Genomic DNA, 18,162 nt, shown 5'->3' with positions numbered 1-18,162 from the left:
TTTGTAACTAAACAACCTCAATTGGCCTCCATTGACTTCCATTGAATGGACACAAAACCACTGAGACATTTCTCAAAATATCTTCTTTTGTTTTACACAGGAAAAAGAGTAATATACAGGCTTTGAATGACCTGAGGGTGAATAAATGATGACAAAATTTAAATTTTTGGTCGTACTGTCCCTTGAAATGTAAAGATTTCTCAGTAGGCTGCCAATATAATGCGTGTTCTCCTGCATGCTGCATGTCTTTAAAGCAAAGAAGGACTTATTACAACATACTAATCTTTACAATTCATTAAAAAGCTAAACTTTAAATTCAGATTTAAAAGAATACAAACTATAACAGATTTCAGTAGTTTTTAGAGATGTCTCTACCCTACTTTATATGATGACTATGTATAAATAAGTTATAACAATGTGAATTTTTTTGGTTTTGCTTTTCTGATCTTATTCTTTGAGAGGTTGAGCATCATTACTGGTATATTTAGTGTCCAAACATTTTTAAAATGACCCAGCAGCATAATTCTGTAATTCTGCTCACCTTTATTGCTTAAAATGTGTTAATTTTAGACCACGTCAATAAACTCACTTGTTCCTTTGCATTAGTGCCAAATCTGCAAATGTGTTTTTCTCTTGCACTCATTTCTCTCTCCACCAGCTGCTCTCTGCGGCCCGGCTGTATGTTTGCATGTAAACATGATGATATGGATGTGTGTTCGCAGAGCTGGAGGCTGAGGAGTGGTGGAAGTTATTGTGTTTGGAGTGTCTGGGTAGCCGACTTAATGACATCAGCCTGGGAGAACCGGACTTGTTAGCAGCAGGGGTGCAGAGGGAACAGAACGGTCAGTATCCAATTAGAGCTCGGCATTCTGGGTGATTTTTCTTCTTGTACTCCCTAAATGATTCTATTACAGGGACCAAATGTGTTTGTTAAACACAGACCCTCCAGGTCTGTTCTCATGTTTATAAATGATCCGATCGGGCCAAGGTTCTTCACTAAGCGCTAATGGCCACTGCCGTTCATCAGAGCATCAACTCATAATGAAGCTTGTCATAGAGATGGATGAGATTATGGTGCAGAAAGCCAAAATGAATGTACTCTACGTGCCGTTTGTCCAGAAATTGGTTAAGAGAAGAGGATCTTACAAAATTGTTTCACCAGTGCATTTTTTATGAATTTCATTTGGTCATTTATGTTACATCAGTGTGAACAATGCAAATGGTAAAGAAGTGTTTTACACTGGTCTTGGTTAAAGTAATAGTTCCCCCAAAAATAAAAATTACACCATCATTTTAAATTCCCCCTCGTGGTTAAAAGCCTATAAATATCTTCTGTGAAACACAAAAGGGGATATTTTGAGAAATGTCTGATTTTGTGTCCATACAATTGAAGTTAAATTGGGTTCCAATGTTGTTTGGTCACATTCTTCTAAATATCTCATTTTGTGTTCTGCAGAAGAAAGAAAGACATAAAGCTGTGGAATGACATGAGAATGAATAAATGATGGGAGAATTTTTATTTTAGTTTCATGAACTATCTTAACTATTGCTGACTGTGAATCAGAACAGATCTGTGCATCACCAATAACAACCACAGGCTGCATGTCTTCCCAAGATCTTTAAAAGAAACTCAAAACTGTCCTTGTGTCTGCGTGTGCGATTGTTTTTTGAACATAATTCAGAAAATCAATATGAGTTCATCTCCGAGTGCTGCTGAGCCATTCGAGCATTAAGCCACGGCAGGCGCTATACAGTGCAATCATATTTTTTTTTTTTAACGAATGACAGGCGAATATCGATTTGTTTTCATAACGAGAGCTCAATGTGTATGCGATTATATCAGTCAGAGGTCAGGAAAATGATCATTTCGACGGCCGAGGGATAACTTGCAGAGTTTGCCATTCGGGTTTCAATTAGACCTCTCCAACGTGGAGCTTCGATAATTAAATCAGAGTTAATTTTCACAATCCCTAAAATAGCCCCACATTACATCGCCTGTGCCTCCAGAGAGACACATAGCTTATTTTGAAGCATTAAGTATAATTAGGCACTATTAATTTGGATTATGAAGAGCACCCTTGTCTTTTTGGAGCTAATTGAGATGGTGTGGTTACTCCAGCTATGGTTGGCTCAAGAAACACTCACCATCAGTTTTATTCTTCTGCACTATGGCAACAATCTATTGACCTTCGTGGATTGTAAGGGCCACGTCTGCAAAAATGGAAAACAGTCCGACCGAAATAATATTCATGTTAGATGACTTGCTTGGGATGTTTTTTCAAAATTCAGCCGTAACCTCTAGTACTCTGTCATCTTTGGGCAGATCAGAATCTTTTAGCTGCCCAAATAAAAGCTACATTTTCATGTGGTTTTATCTCGGTGTAAATATGAGAGTTAAACGGACATTTTATTATTATTAAAAAGAAATGTCAATCACACAGCTTGACAACCTTTTCAGACCTGTTAAAGGAACAGTTTACCCTTTTATGAAGAAAACTAATTGCTTTCGTAACAGATGTCAGTACAATTCCTCTAAATTCTGTTGTTTTGGCAATTGGATGTTTTGATCTTCAGCAGGGGTGCCCAATCTTGTTATTAACTTAAAGTACACTCTCCGATTTTGAAGTACGGATGAAAAGCAAGTTTTCAAAATATGTTTTTCTTTATGCACATTCCTGGGGTTTTTGCATGGTTCACTGGTACAAATACAAATACCTTTGCTTGAAATACAAAATACTCTCAATAATTGAAGCAATACACTGCTCCTTATTGTTTATTTATTTGTGGGTTTTATCTTATCATTTAATAATTAATTAAAAAAAATGTTTTTATAGAAATTAGATTTTTCATTGTTTTTTTAAGAATAAAATCTTAAAGGGACAGTACACCCATACATAGAGTTTATGTCAACCTCAAGTTGTCCCAAATCTGTATTTTCTTTTGCTCTGATGAACACAGAGCAAGATATTTAAAAGAATGCTTGTAACAAATCAGTTCACCTTTACTATCATTGACTATCATAGTAGAAAAAAATACAATACTAGTCAAAAGTACCCCAGAATGGTTTGCTTTCCTAAATTCTTTAAAATATCTTATTTTGTGTTAAACAGAACAAAGAAATTGATATACATTTTTCCCACTATTTTACTCAATGGTGGCCAATAACTGTTTGGTTACAAGCATTCTTCCAAATATCTTCCGCTTTGTTCATCGGAACAAAGAAATTAATACAGATTTGAAACAACAACTTGAGTAAATGATGACAGCATTTTCATCTTTGAGTAAACTGTTCCTTTAATGCGTTTTTATTTCTTAATGTACATTCCTGGGATTTTGGATAGATTCAAAGTGCAAATTGTAAAAAAAAAAAAGAAAAAGAAATGACTAAATACAAATGCTCACAACAATTAATGCAATAAATAGCTCCTTATTTAATTTGTATTATTTTAAGTTTTATTGCATTTCGAGTAATTCATTAATTCATTCATTTGATGTTGTTTAATTTAGCATTGACATTTCTTTCCCAGCGCATATGACTCACAATTCTTCTATTCCAGAGAGATTTCACGTTTACTTGATGCCGACTCCCAACCTGGACATCTACGGAGAGTGCACAATGCAAATCACTCATGAGAACATCTACCTGTGGGACATCCATAACGCCAGAGTCAAGCTGGTCATGTGGCCGCTCAACTCCCTCAGAAGATACGGCAGAGACTCCACCTGGTTCACGTTTGAATCCGGGAGGTATGTTTTCATCCGATCATGCTGCTGTGGCTATCGATTAGCTGATGTACAGTAGGTGCTGAACATTTAACAAATCTTAAAGGGTTGCCTTATTGTTCTGCCCATTAGGACAATAACGTGAATACACAGAGAACAAAAGAAAGCAATAATTGCTTAACCGCTGGTTGTGTTGTGCTCTCACAGGATGTGCGATACAGGAGAGGGCTTGTTTACGTTTCAGACCAGAGAAGGTGAGATGATCTATCAGAGGGTTCATTCTGCAACGCTTTCCATCGCCGAACAGCATGAACGCATGATGATGGAGATGGAGAAGAGCTCACAGGTATGCCTCAACGTTGATTAAAGAGTTCAACCAAAATGATCATTTATTCATTCTCATGTCATTCCAAACCTGTATGACTTTCTTTCATCTTCAAAGGACAAAAGAAGATATTTTGAAGAATGTTGGTAATCAAACAGCATTGGCCCCCATTGACTTCCATTGTATGGATGCAAAACCACATTTCTCAAGATATCTTCTCGTGTGTTCCACGTTTTAAATGACATTCCGGTGAATAAATAATGACAACATTTAAACTTTTTGGTGAACCATCCCTTTAAGGGGGCTTTTTACCCCAAATGTAATTTTATTTTTTTGACTGTTGAAACCAAGTGATACATGATTTGTTTACTTTACCTTGCATGTCATATATTTCAGGAATGAACTTTTGCTACTTTAATAATGGTTCATATTGTTACATTTCAGTTACAGATCAGGTCATCTTTATAGTGCAAACAGGTGCTTAGGAAAATGAATTGTTGAAGCTACACAACATTAGTCACAACCTTACATTGGCTTTCCTTGAATTACGACCCCGCTGTTTTTATTATTAGTACGTATGATTGAAAGCAAATCTTTTCTGAGCTCGCTCTTCTATATGTGAACTATTTAAAGTGCTCTGTTGGCTGCGAATCTTTGCTGAGGCCTTGAGTAGAAGCCGATGAGACTTGACCATATGGCCCTCCGCTTAGATCTCGCCACGCAGGACACCTGCCAAAAATGCCTCTCGCTCTGAAAATCTACCTAGAGTCTCATTAATAGTCTTGGTGGATCCTTATTCTTTCAAATTTACAAAACGCCATGATTAATAGTACTGCCATGCTTCTTTTTAAAAGGCCCTAAAGACATCACACTCCACCTGTCAAGTATAATGATCAAAACAGCCTAATGGAGGGCCACTGTTTATTATAGGGGGTCGGTCTTTGAAACTCAGCGTAAACCCAATCTGAATGATTTGACTGGAAATATAACCAATGTAACCCAATGATTTTCCGCTCTGCCTCACAGACTCTTCCGAACGAGAGCACATTAACAAAGTCGATATCTCTCCCGCGAAGCGCTTACTGGCATCACATCACGCGTCAGAACAGCGTGGGAGACATCTGCAATTACCAAGGTGAGACAGAGCTCCTTCCCACTCCACAGCTCAGTGAAAGCACCATTTTTAAACGTCCATGGTACTTAAATAGGTGACGATTTCATCTTGGGCTCCACTGAGTACATTTATAAATTGGCGAGCGACTCCTCCCGTCGCCTGGATTTAGCTGTGATGTCTAGTAAATCAATGTGCTTTGAGGATAGCACTAAGATAGCAACACGTTTGTTGTGCATATATGTCATAACATTATGTCAATTTATCTAATACTGGCATTGAATACAAAGTGTTTGGGAAAGAGGCGTGAATGTGATGCTCCATTAGGCAAAGTAAAAATCAGACTGGGGGATTTAATTCAATACTTTAAGTGAACGTGAATTAAGTGCAGAAGGTTTCCATAGTGATGGTGAATTAGCAGTAAGGATGTGTTTGGCATAGGGAGCTGATTTGCATAAAGGAGCTGATGAGTATGTATTTATGTAATTAAAGCAATTGTGTCATGGAAACCTTATGCTTTATTTTCCACTTAGCAACGAGATTTTTGGTATCAATTGCATCACTCTTAAAGGAACAGTTCAGACAGTCTCGCTCACATGTTTTTTTAAATGTGTAAGATGTTCATGTTACGAGGAACACAAAGAAAATGTCAACTTTGGATTTTGTCAAGCAATGAAAGTGGATGGAGACCAGGGTTGTCACGGTATCCGATTTGTGTTTCACGGTTATCATGGACGGCATGTTGCGGCTATGATATTAACCGGGTATCTTTTTTAAATAAACAAATAATGTATACTGCATGATATCTATTCAAATGTTTTTTTTTTATGAATAAATAATGATATAAGTCATGATATCTATTTAAATCTTTATCTTTTTAAATGAAAAAGTAAGGGGCCGATCAGAATGCGCTTTTCATGTTCGAAAACGCGAGGTGTGCCGGTTTTTCTCTTTTGGTTGCTAGGTAACACCGAAACAAGCATACAAAAGATACAAGCAGAGGGCGCTTGCTCGTGCAAACAACTTATAATAGCTTCGTTTAAAGTGACAGTTCACCCAAAAAGGAAAGTTCTGTCATCATTTAGTCATCCTCAGATTGTTCCAAACCTCTAAAAATGTCTTTGTTCTGCTGAGCTGAAAGGAAGATATTTGGAAGAATGTCTGTAATCAAACAGATCTCATCCACATTGACTCCCATATTTATTTTCCATAAATGGGGAGTGAGACCTGTTTGGTCACTGACATTGAGTTTTTGGGTGAAATATCCCTTTAAGAAACAGACTGGAATTGAAGTCATCGCCTAATAAATATTTTGACTTTACAATTTCACTATTTAGTGAATAGTCAATATTAACTTTCATTTAATGGAAAAAAACTGTTTTGGTAGATTTTGTTTTGCTCACGTACCCGTACATCCTCTTTAGTGGCACATCTATGTGAGATTATTCTCCATCTACTTTATTTGCTGTTTATGTGCCATTGATTTTCCCCGGCTCTTTTTAATGGTTTGAGTGTTGGATTAGTAGAGTGTATTAACCGACAGGGTCTTATGTCCATGTGATCCAGACACATGTAGCATTAGGGAAATGATGTGACCATCTGCTGGGAAAGAGATGAGATAATCTGCCTGGTAAGCAATAACAGGATGCCACATGGGCTTTGTGTCTGATTTATCAGGACATAGTCTTGTGTCATTAAGAACAACATGCATGATTTAATTATCAGAGGAATAGTTTATCTAAAAAGAAAAACTAAACTACCTCCTTCATGTTGTTCTGAACCCATGACTTACATTCGTTTCTGAAATACTGTGAAGAATTGATACCCTCAGTGTTCATTGCATTTTTTCATACAGAGACATATGAGCAATATGAAGATGGGCAAAACAAATCCAATACATTTGGGTAAACTGTAACATGCATAATCTTCCCAAAAATAAACAGGAGGTTTAAACATGCTGTTTACATCAATGGATGCTTACAGAACAGTTGTTGTCAAATATAACACAATATTTGCATCACCGATCAGTAAAAGAATGTTTGGAGGCCGTTTGGCTTTCAATGTATCTGCTTCTAATGCAACCGGCCTTAAAACCTGTATCTCATTCATCATTGTGGCATTCCCATTGTTGAGATGTTAGCCTTTCCCTCGGAAATACAAATTCAGCAGAATGTTTTTTTCAATAAATAAATGAAGTACATCACCATGTTGAAGGACGGTGTGTTTGGTTTTTTTTAGAGTAACTGAGAGCCTGTAAGAGGAATATGTAAAATATACAAAGATCTACGCTGTGCAGTAGCGCGCTCTTTACTGTTTGTGCTGAATAGAGAACTTGGCCACCTGCTGTAAATACAGCATAACATGTTTTTCTGCATCTGAGTTTTTTTTTTAATCAGCAGGCAACGAAACAACCTACTGTTTGATTTATACAGTAATATAATGTACAGCTCACCTCATTCAAATTGAAGTTAAATATTCATGCCTGAAGAAAGGATATTTCTGTAAAATCTATACCAAACTGTATATGAGTCAGTATATAACTAAAATGTAATTATAAGCATAATAAACAGTACAGTATGTGATTCTTTTCACTAGTTTGTAACATCATGTAAATGTATGAAAAAAATATTAAAATTAAGGCTATGTTTCAATTTAAACAAACTCTTGTTTACAATTTAAATATTGAAAAAATGTTATTTTATATCACCATAATATAATTTTAACATGGCTTAACAAGAGCAAATGTATTTTTTTAGGGATCGTAAATATTGTTTAAAAGATTAAAATACGTATTATCCTTATATGGATGTATGCATCCCTGTATGTATTTACAGTATAATTAAAACCTCATAGTATAAATATACAATAAACATTACAGCATAAAGGTAATTATACTGTTCATATGTTCATCTGGCTGGTAACGTCATGGCTTCCTAGGCTTTTATGAATGAAAAATGATGTCTGGAAACTGTTATGGTGATGTTAATTCGATCACAGCTCAGGTGACAGATAAAACACAAGGTCTAAACTGGCAGCCTGCATTTGGTCACAAGATGAATTTGTAGTCAGGAGGTGAGGATTTGCGGACTCATGTAATATGAGTCATATTCATGTTACAAATGAATCACTCCCATTACACCTCCTTCCCCTCTAACACTTGAAACACATTTTTTTTTAATGTGATTTCTTGTGTAGGGGAGAATATGTCACTTTTATCAAGTTTATTATTATGATCTAACATAGAATTAAGTGTGTTCCTGACCTTAGACTGTATAAAGGACACAATGCCGTTACTTTGAAATATGACTTTAATATATAATTCATTTGCTGTGAAAAATATTTTGAAATAATGTTTTATTAAATAATATGAAAATATAATCATGATAAAATCGTATTTTATTAAATACGAAAAGAACAATATCACACAAATCAGGGTTTTAAACTGTATAGTCAAATTTTGCGGAGTTAACAAGGTTGCAACAAGAGTTTCTAACCCTATAAAAAATAACAGAATATTTAGTATGAGGTATTAGCATTTTGTTGGGGGTTGAGGATCTTCCTTTTTCTTCTTCTTTCTTCAAATTACAAAAAAAAAGTTGTTTTTACGAAAAGTGCCAGATGCCATTGCACCTGTTCTAAGTTTCTCATTTCAACCATGTTGTTGAATGTGAAATATTTGTTTCAAGAGTTCTCGGATTTACTTAAAAAAAAAAAAAACATGGTTAAATGTGATTCACTAATCTGAGCTTTAAGTATTTTCATGCTTTATTTAACACACTACAGATAAACAGCATAGCCCTCAGTTATACAAGCTCAACTTGCATCATAATCATTTGTAGCATAATTGCTCCGACAACTTAAACAAAAACACATTAACATAGCAATGAACTGTTGTCTTCCAGAAAGAGTAAACGAAAGAGAGAAAGAAATAAAAATACAATTATAGACACATGTTCCTTCAATTACACATTCTCTCCAGGACACCTGCGCTCAAGGTTGTTCAAGTTCAAACCAATTGACTGAACGCTCAGTCCATAAACACACACTGCAAAATCTCCATCTTCACATACCACACCATCTCTCGATTCGGAAATCAATACAGCAGAGCTAATCGGCATGCCACCCTACCAGACATCACAATCCAGCCCAAGCATGATGATATAAAGAGTCTTAGCGGAGGATTGGGGCGGGAGGCAGACACACTCAAATACACAGTACAGCAGTGCTGTCTCAGGTCTTGGGAACACTCTGGAGTGCTTTGATAAGTCTGATTGGTCCCGTGTGTGTCCTCTTGACCAGCTGCACCTAGTTTTCTACTGATTTAGCCACTTCTGTGCACTGCTGAAGGTTTTGTACATGAGGTATGTGTGTGTGCGCGCCCAATCTTACCTTTAGCACAACATGAGTAGGCGTAGGCTGCTTTGCAGAAATGTGTTTTTCTCCGGGTCTCATAGAGAAGAGAACAGCTTTGCATTTGAAGTTTTTAACCAGCGGTACTTAACCTTGTGCTGATAATAGGTTGAATTATTACAGCTTTGCTATAGATAGACTGAATATTTACAGTATGTACAATGTTTCAAAATATTCAGTGGAAAGCATCAGTCTACACTAAATTGCACAAATAGGCAACAACATGGGGACCTGACAATTTTTTAAAGAAGTATTGTCAAAGATATTGAATATTTAATTGAATAGTGTAAATAGATAAGGTCATTACATTTGTGTTGACAGACACGTTAACATGTACAAATGTTTTTACCTAAAATATTGGTTGAAAGAAGTTCATCGACATGTTGTTAACTACCTAATTGAAGATTTTGGAAAACAAAAGTATTTTGCGTAACACCGTCTCTGCTTCTATAGTCTGCTTCTGTCTCGATGACCATGGCCTTCAGGGCCGTAAGCAGATCAGCCTTAATGTTATGTAAATTGACTTTCAGAGAACATGTGTGTTGAGATTTGTTTAGATGTAAATTAACTGATGCAAAAATGTTAACGTTATTTTTTAAGTCAAGTCCGAGAAAAATCACTTTCAGTCATTTAAATTGAACTGGAAAAGACGGGCCTTTGTTTAAGGCAGTTTATCTGCACAATGTCTCCAACATTTGTTTGGTAGCCAACTTATCTATAGAGATTAAGGAAATGTCTTTTTTTCCACTTTCTTATCGTACTATTATAATTAACCCAATTTATGACTGGATAAGAATCCTAGACTGAGAAAATGCTAAATGCTGATGTTGAAGTGGGCTGATGGGTGGTGTCCATATAGACAAGTTCAGATGACTTGAACAACGCTGGAATAAAAATACAACAGAACATATAACAGAATCAAAATGTAATGTATTTAAGATTTAATTATGTACATAAGATTTTAAAATAAAACAAATAAAAATAAAATCCTAAAGTGCCTTTGGACCAGTGGTTAGCGTGGTCTGTTTGGTTATTTTTGTATTTTTTAATCTACCTTCTCCATCAACTTTTGACTCGGGGTTCGTTTAAAAAACAATGTTGGAATAAAGATGGAAAGGCTTTTCTTTTGCGTTTTGAAAAGTTTAGTGTAAAGATGACACTTTCAAAATGACTAAAAACTCTGTATCATGCATGCCAGGCTAGTTTGTTATGTTACTTTGTAAAGAAACTCTGCACACGCACATTTTTCCACAAAACGGTTAATAGTGGTGCAGTAAATCTTCACTTTGCTGGAGAAACATAATAAATCTCAGTATCTTGAGCAGTACAAACATTGCTCATCATCCTTTTTATATATTAGTGATGTTGGAGTTAAAGGTCCAGTGTATGAAATGTAGGGACATCTAGCAGTGAGATCGCAAATTGCAACCAATGGCTCACTCAGACCGGGTTGCAGTGTAAATAAACAGCCAAAACACAAAATTTTACATTTTTAGTTGAAAACGGTGTTGTGTAAATGTATTGTTTCCTGCATCCACCATCATTTTCTATTTATTAAATATTCATTTTAAATATTGTGTTAGCTCATTTGTAATGAATGCAGATCTTCCGCAAGCAAAACCTGTTTACTTTCGACCTGGTTTTAAGTACCCAGACGACTGTGAGTTTTGAGCAGTCACTATGGGGGAATAACTGACCTTGGAATGTCCCGACTATCCAATCAGTATCAAGTATTCCAGAGTGCTGTGTACTAAAATAATTCAAATTAATTTATTTATAATTTATTTTAATTTATTTATTAATTTTTTTTTTTTTTATTAATTTACAAAAAAAAAAAACGAAGGCGTTTAATACAAATTCTGTAAATGGGACATTGTAGAGAATTTGTGCAAACAGCTGTCCCAGATTAAAAAAACACATTTAAAAGTACAAGATCCTTCTATCATCTTTTGAACCCCACAGTAATATTTATTGCATCAGTAAGCGTAAAATGTATAAAAGTCTGAAAAATCTGTGTGGAACTTTAAGGAACGTCACTACCAAACATGTTTTTTTTTTTAGTTATTTCATAACATTTTGTTTTTATGCGTTTACATCTGTTCAGAACTGTGCTTGCTAACCATGTGCTGATTAGCATCTTTAGCTATCTTTGTCACTACCAAACAGTCACGACTGACACGTATCACTGGGTATCATTGTTTCGGTAGTGACAAAAATTGTTTTGGTGGTGAGAAAAAGGGACTCTTAATCATTTATTTGTGGAAATAAACAAAACTCTGTACAGTTATGCAAATCATTAGTATTTTAGTATGTTTAAGTAGTGATATAGTATGCGAGCTGTATGTTTTCTATTAGATATTTACTGTCAGATGTTTGTCTGGCTGCGTATGTGCCACATAGTTAGTTATTCGTATCAACATAAAATGAGTGAAAGTCTGATTCAGCTGTGCAAATTAAATATTGTGATCACTACCAAAACATTACAATTAATACTAAAATTGTGTGTGTCATGACCGAAACATGAGATGTTTTGTCAAAAATAAAGCATAACCATCAGGTAAGATGGTATGATTGTGTTTGGGTCAATGTATATATAAACTAATGTATCCTGCATGATCAATTTTATGCCATTTCCAAAGAAAGATTTGATTCAAAATACAACAAATTTCATAAATGACACTTGAAATATTGTCACTTTAAAAATTTTAACTATTGTTGATTTACATGTGGAATTGTTTTTTAAATAGCAACAATTTTAAAAAAAGTAGATTTAAATCAAATCTTAATATGTAAATATAATCCTAATAAAATAATATATTGCCGGTGTGCCGGTGGTGACAAAAGTTGGGGAGCGGAAGAATTTTCCAAAACTTTCTAAAATTACAATATGAAAATGAGCAGCACTTTTACTTGAAATATGTACCTTTGATATTATACAGTTTCCATACGTAACAAAACTCCCATATATGGCCCATATTATTATACTTCATACACAGTATTTACATATATAATATATATAAAGGGTTTATATGCAAAAGGAGACTGAATCTCTCTGTGTCACTCTCTTCTGATTCTGGTAAGTAAGACTAGTGAGCGCATCTCGTCCCACCAGGTTAGATCCGACCTGAGCCTGGCGTGGCTGTGAATGTACATACGTGTGTGTGTGTGTTGTATGTTTGCTCGCTCGTGTGACAGCTGTGCTCTAACCCAGAGCCCCGGCGCTGCAGGAGCTGTCTTGCACACAACAAATGTGCTTGTTTACCAGCTCATCCCTTCCTTTGTCCTACTCTGTGAAATCAGGCCAGAACTCAGAGCAACAGATCTGCGCTATAATGGCATTGCTTTTTAAGACCAGTTTGTTGGAAGCGAGGCACAGAAGTGAAACGCCCTGTTTGGCCTCTGACTTTTCACAGAAACTAATGAAGAAGAATCGAGAGGTTGTCACTCTGTTTTCTTCGTTGGCCATTGTTTGTTCGAGCCCCTGTGGTGGAAACTGATGGTGTTGGCCAATTGGCTGTTCGCAGTTGAAATTGGTGAGTCAAACACAGCGGCATTTCTGTCAATGGTTTTACTTAGAATAAATGTTGGAAGATACCCGCGTTTCAAAATAAATCAATACGCACTTTTTGGTGTATCTTATCCCTTTAAAGACACAAAGCAGAAGAGGGACTCTTATCTATATTGGGCCTCACATATGGTGTTTAATATTTTAGTATTAAGCTTCGTCTTATAAGCTGAATAGATAAAGGCAAGGCTTTACAATTGTTGCTTCTTTAATTATCTACTTGGTAGTTTTTTTTGGTTATTTTCTTTCTTCTGCAGAACACAAGAGAAGATATTTTGAAGGAGAAACCGTACAGTGACTATGCCATTGACTTGCATTGGTTTTGTGTCCATACAATAGAAGTGAATGGGTACTGTTCAACTACCAACATCTTCTTTTGTGTTCTGCAGAAGAAAGGAAGTCATACAGGTTTAAATTGACAAGATGGTCAGTAAACGATGAGAGAAGTTTTATTTTGGTGTGAACTATCCCTTTAACATTGAGCATGTGTAATGGTATTCTAGAAAAGTGTGTGCTTCTCGTTCAATGGTTTAAAAATGCTTTGTCAGACTTTGGGACTCTATGCTAATGACTATGGAAATCAGTAAATTTTTCCTGAGGATGTTACATCATAAGATTTATGATGTTGTCTATTGATCGGGTATGCTTGCCTGATTTGCTGGTGGTTCTTATTATATTGCTTTGAAAACAAAACACAATAAAATGTGTAAATAAAGTTCATATTCGTATTGCAGTTTATAGACGGTTTCATCTTAACACAAACAATGGAGTGCCTTTAGATTATGTCTGATAAAAATAAGTAACCAACCTTTACTTGGCTAAACTGGTCTCTCCAATTTTTTAATTTAGACTGCGATACCAAGCTCAACCCCTAGATGTCAATGTACCATACAGTTTGTTTAAATGCGACCGAACTACAGGACCCATTCAACAATAGTTTTTTTAATAAAATAAGCATATTAAACAAATCGTTTATTTAATAAAAATCTTATACAATAAAATAAGTATGTAAATTAATATTAACATGAATTAAATAAAATATAAATAGTCATATTATTAGACACTAGCCAAACACAAATCTGAAGTTAACTGGGGGACAGGCGAGCCTGCGTCTGATGAAACGGTCTATATATGATGAAATAAATAATGGATTTATACTCGAGGCTATAATCTGATATTTCATCATGGCTTGTCTCTCACTATTTGATAAAGATATAGTTTCCTGACTCCTCAGGTATGCTGTGTTGTCTTTGTAATAAGAAAGTGATACAATGTGGAGACTGAAAGCATTGGATATATCGAGGTTCGGTGTGTAAGAGTGCGTGTGTAGTGTTACCCAAGTGTTGTTTATCTTGCTGTTGCTTCATTTCCTTCAACCTGTTGAGCTGACTGCCATCTCGGATCATCCGTGGTGCAGGACACACACGCACGGTAGCCTGACTGCAATTTCCAAGGTGATGGAAAAACACACACACACGTGGTTGGTGTCTCTGTTGGCAGGTCTCTGGGGCCACAGAAGCATAACATGTTTACCAAGCATGCAGGACAAGTGGCGCTCCGAGTCGACTGTCCTTGGTTTCATAGTGCCACAAATCCACTTACATCAAAAGTGTGACATCTGGATGACAGGACATGGTGTGTGCTTTTGAATCATGTCAGTCCTGTCACAGAACTTTCCTGCAGAGGTTAAATTCCATTCCGTCTTCATAGAAAATACTGACAGCATTGATTAGACAATTCAGATGAGCGGAGCTGGAACTAAACTCAGCTGGAAGGTGGATTTCTAATACTGAATACCAATTCACAAAGCTAAAGGTAGAAAATGTGCTTCATGTGGTCATATCCACTTTAGCTCTTTGAAAGGACGAAATCATGCTTTTTTAGAAAAATAATTAAAATGATTTACTGCAGAACGGCTCATTATGAATATAATTATTAATTTTCCAAAAATATTTGAAAGGGTCTGAGGGCTGGATTCCCAAATCTGTTCTTAAAACAAAGTATAAGATTGTTCTCAAGATAAATTATGGGAAGCTTATAAGAATATTCCTTATTAAGAAGTTCTCAGATATTTTTTTTATATCTTTTTTTTCATAAGAATAAATGCTTTGTAAATCAATCTTGATAAAAACTGTCTTGAATTTTTTTTTCAAGAGTTGTTCTACAACAGAAATAATTTTTAATTTTTTTTAGGTAAGAAAACTACAAAATTCTACTTTAAATAAAAAGCAAATTTGAGAGACGTTCTTGGGTCAACATCATTGACCCTGGTATAATATTTCTAACAACCAATCAGATTCGAGGGATAAATTTACAGTTCTTTTGAAGTTTAAGCTTACAACCACGGTTAGGTGCTTCTATACCATTGTTATTCATCATTTCCCTCAGATTTTAGGTGCAAGTTATGAGGTTTAGGGTGTGTAAAGGCTTTTTCAACTTTTTTTTATCTCACTTGTACAGTTTGAACATAGCCATAATGTATATACTGTCTGTTTGGCTTAAATCAAGTATGTGGCTGTATTGATTTGATTTGAATTCTGAGGTCCACTAGCAAGCACTGGTTGAGTAACAAAAACTTGGGTTACATAATGTCAGCTACATACAAAACACATCAGTGACTACAACTCATTGCAACCGCAAGAATCTACGTAATAGACATTAAAAGAGATAAACTGTACAGTGTACAGTAAAGTAAACAAGTATGACCTAATTCTAACCTTGCATACTATTTAGGACACAGACTGTAGTATGTGAATCAGGCCACAGCTCTGGTACTAAAACAATCCAAAACAGAACAGCAGCCCCCGGTGCTTCAAAACAATCATTATTTCTGCATTACCGTTTGGTATTTCTGGCACACATATTACACTTCTCATTTGAATGAAGTTAAAGATTTCAATGCAATCATTTGTTTGAGTCAGTCCACTATATGTGGGCTTTGAATTGTTCCTGTAGCTCAGGTGGTGGGCACTGCATCACCAATGCCAAGGTTGCAGGGAAATGATTAAAAAAAAGGATACCTTGAATGCAACATTGAGTTAAGAAGCATGTTTTGCACCATCTTATTAAAAAAGCAGGTATTCTTATCTCACCCTGGACATTCTTCCTTTCCCTCTCATCCATAATTGATTACACAATCACCTCTAGAAAATCGAGTTAAGTCGTATTTCTCTTCTGCAAGCCTGCCAAACACTGATATATGAACAGTTGCCAAAATCTCTTAGTCTTGTTTAGAAGCAGCGTGATACTAATGCACAGAGGAAATTGATGCATTCATATAATATAATTCTTATGCCTCGCATGTCTTTTGGCAATATCAGTAACACATCAATCTCTGTCGCTCTCTTAAGGTGCAAGCTTGACTATGACACTCATTCCACGAGCACAGACGTTTCAAAGCTTCCTCTCCGAGCAGACGGAGGAACAGCAGAACCAAGAGCAAGCAACAGCGTCCTCTGGTGGCTGCGATAGAAATTGCAGTACCTCACCGCACCGTTGACATCCGTACTGTGCTCAAAGCCACAACTCTTGGACATTCCAAAGCTTTAGAAAGCTAAACAACACATGTACAGTATGAACTCTATATGTATGTATGTATGTATGGCCTAATAATTATTTGTAGAACAGTGTGTATATTAAGAACTCTAGAAGCCTTTTTATACGTTGGAAGAAGAAAAACAAATGCCAAAAAGTTGTACCATAAACTTTATTTTTCCTTGTGTAGTTTCAGACAAATGGACTTTCTGCAGTTATTTTTCAGATGTACAGAAAATACGAATACGGTACACCACTAAACACAGTTCATCAGTCGTCTTTATGGAACACCTAGATTGCTTCATTAGCTTCTGTAAAAAGACGAATCAAATTTTTTGCACCCAGCACTTTCAGAATAGAGCTTGCTTTGCACCTTTGTTGTTTAGTTTGTGTTTCATTATGTGTGGCCATAACGTCTGTAAGATGTTTGCAGTAGGTTATTTTGGAGGAAATGGGAACGTTCTCCACCAAAACAATCTTCATTTGTATGGAGCTAATTTATGATATCCGTCTACGCACTGGACTGGAGGTTTGGTTCAGCTGAAGCAAGCGTCCTTTCACACTGCAAAGAAGTGCCTTCAGACTCCCCTAGACTCTGTCTGGAAAGCCAATTGAAAGAAATTATTCCTCTAGCCATCCACCGCCTGTGTCACCGAATTAAGTTTATACGTTAAAACACTGTTTGTTTAAAAGCAAGATGTCTTTTTTTTTCTCCCCGCAAAGGAAATAAATGTTCTGATCCGATTGTGATTTTTAATGGTCTCACATAGATATTGAAGAATAAACGTGTACACAAACACGTTTAATGCAGACAATCAAGACAGATGATCTAATGGTTTTACATCTATACTTTTAAATTACTGTTGATCTATTGTGTTACTTATTTGTGCAAGGAAAACCAGAACAAACATGGTCATGTGAAATATGGATGTCAAGGTTTTAGAAGCACATGAAAAATACATAAAACAACAATTTTTCCTTCGTTTGAAAGCGATTGTGCATTAATTTGCGATACTCTGAAGTCTTCTAGCACTTGAATGTAAATTAGCCATTTAATGACATAGTACATTATACTTTATTTAAAAAAGAAATACCCCTTAGTAAGGAGGTTTCTATAGGGGATATTTTGTCAAACACTGTTTATATCCCTGATGTATTAACAAATTATCTGGATTTTCCCTGGGAGATTTTCAGTAGTCATTTGTTGTAAAAATATCGAATGATTGTATTTTCACCAGCCTTCACTTTGTGTGTGTTTATGCTTATTTGTAATTGTGTGTGTTTTCATTCATGTTTTATTCCATGGCATAAAGTAAAGTTTTGTCCTGTGTGGATATGTCAATGTTTACTGGGTGAAATAAACTTAACAGACTTTACAAAAGCTGTTTCTATGATTAATGAAGGGTTGTTCATGGTGCTTATGTAATAAACATGAACATTTTTAATTCCTCCGACTGTATAGCATTTACTAAACCACACTTTTTTTTACTTTCA

The 18,162-nt window shown here is 35.7% G+C and overlaps 1 protein-coding gene across 1 annotated transcript in view; it reads left to right on the top strand.

The window, feature by feature from the left end:
* Positions 1-18,049, top strand: part of dok6 (docking protein 6) — a 48,830-nt gene extending 30,781 nt beyond the window's left edge. The window contains exons 4-8 of the mRNA XM_056737842.1: positions 723-842; positions 3,558-3,747; positions 3,931-4,069; positions 5,075-5,183; positions 16,485-18,049. Of these exons, the coding sequence (XP_056593820.1) occupies positions 723-842; positions 3,558-3,747; positions 3,931-4,069; positions 5,075-5,183; positions 16,485-16,633 (707 nt within the window). The 3' untranslated portion in view covers positions 16,634-18,049. The remainder of the gene's footprint in view (positions 1-722; positions 843-3,557; positions 3,748-3,930; positions 4,070-5,074; positions 5,184-16,484) is intronic.
* Positions 18,050-18,162: the final 113 nt, after the last annotated feature.

This window comes from Triplophysa dalaica, chromosome 23, assembly GCF_015846415.1.
Source record: "Triplophysa dalaica isolate WHDGS20190420 chromosome 23, ASM1584641v1, whole genome shotgun sequence".
Taxonomy (NCBI): domain Eukaryota; kingdom Metazoa; phylum Chordata; class Actinopteri; order Cypriniformes; family Nemacheilidae; genus Triplophysa; species Triplophysa dalaica.
This window is presented reverse-complemented; position numbering and strand designations above follow the sequence as displayed.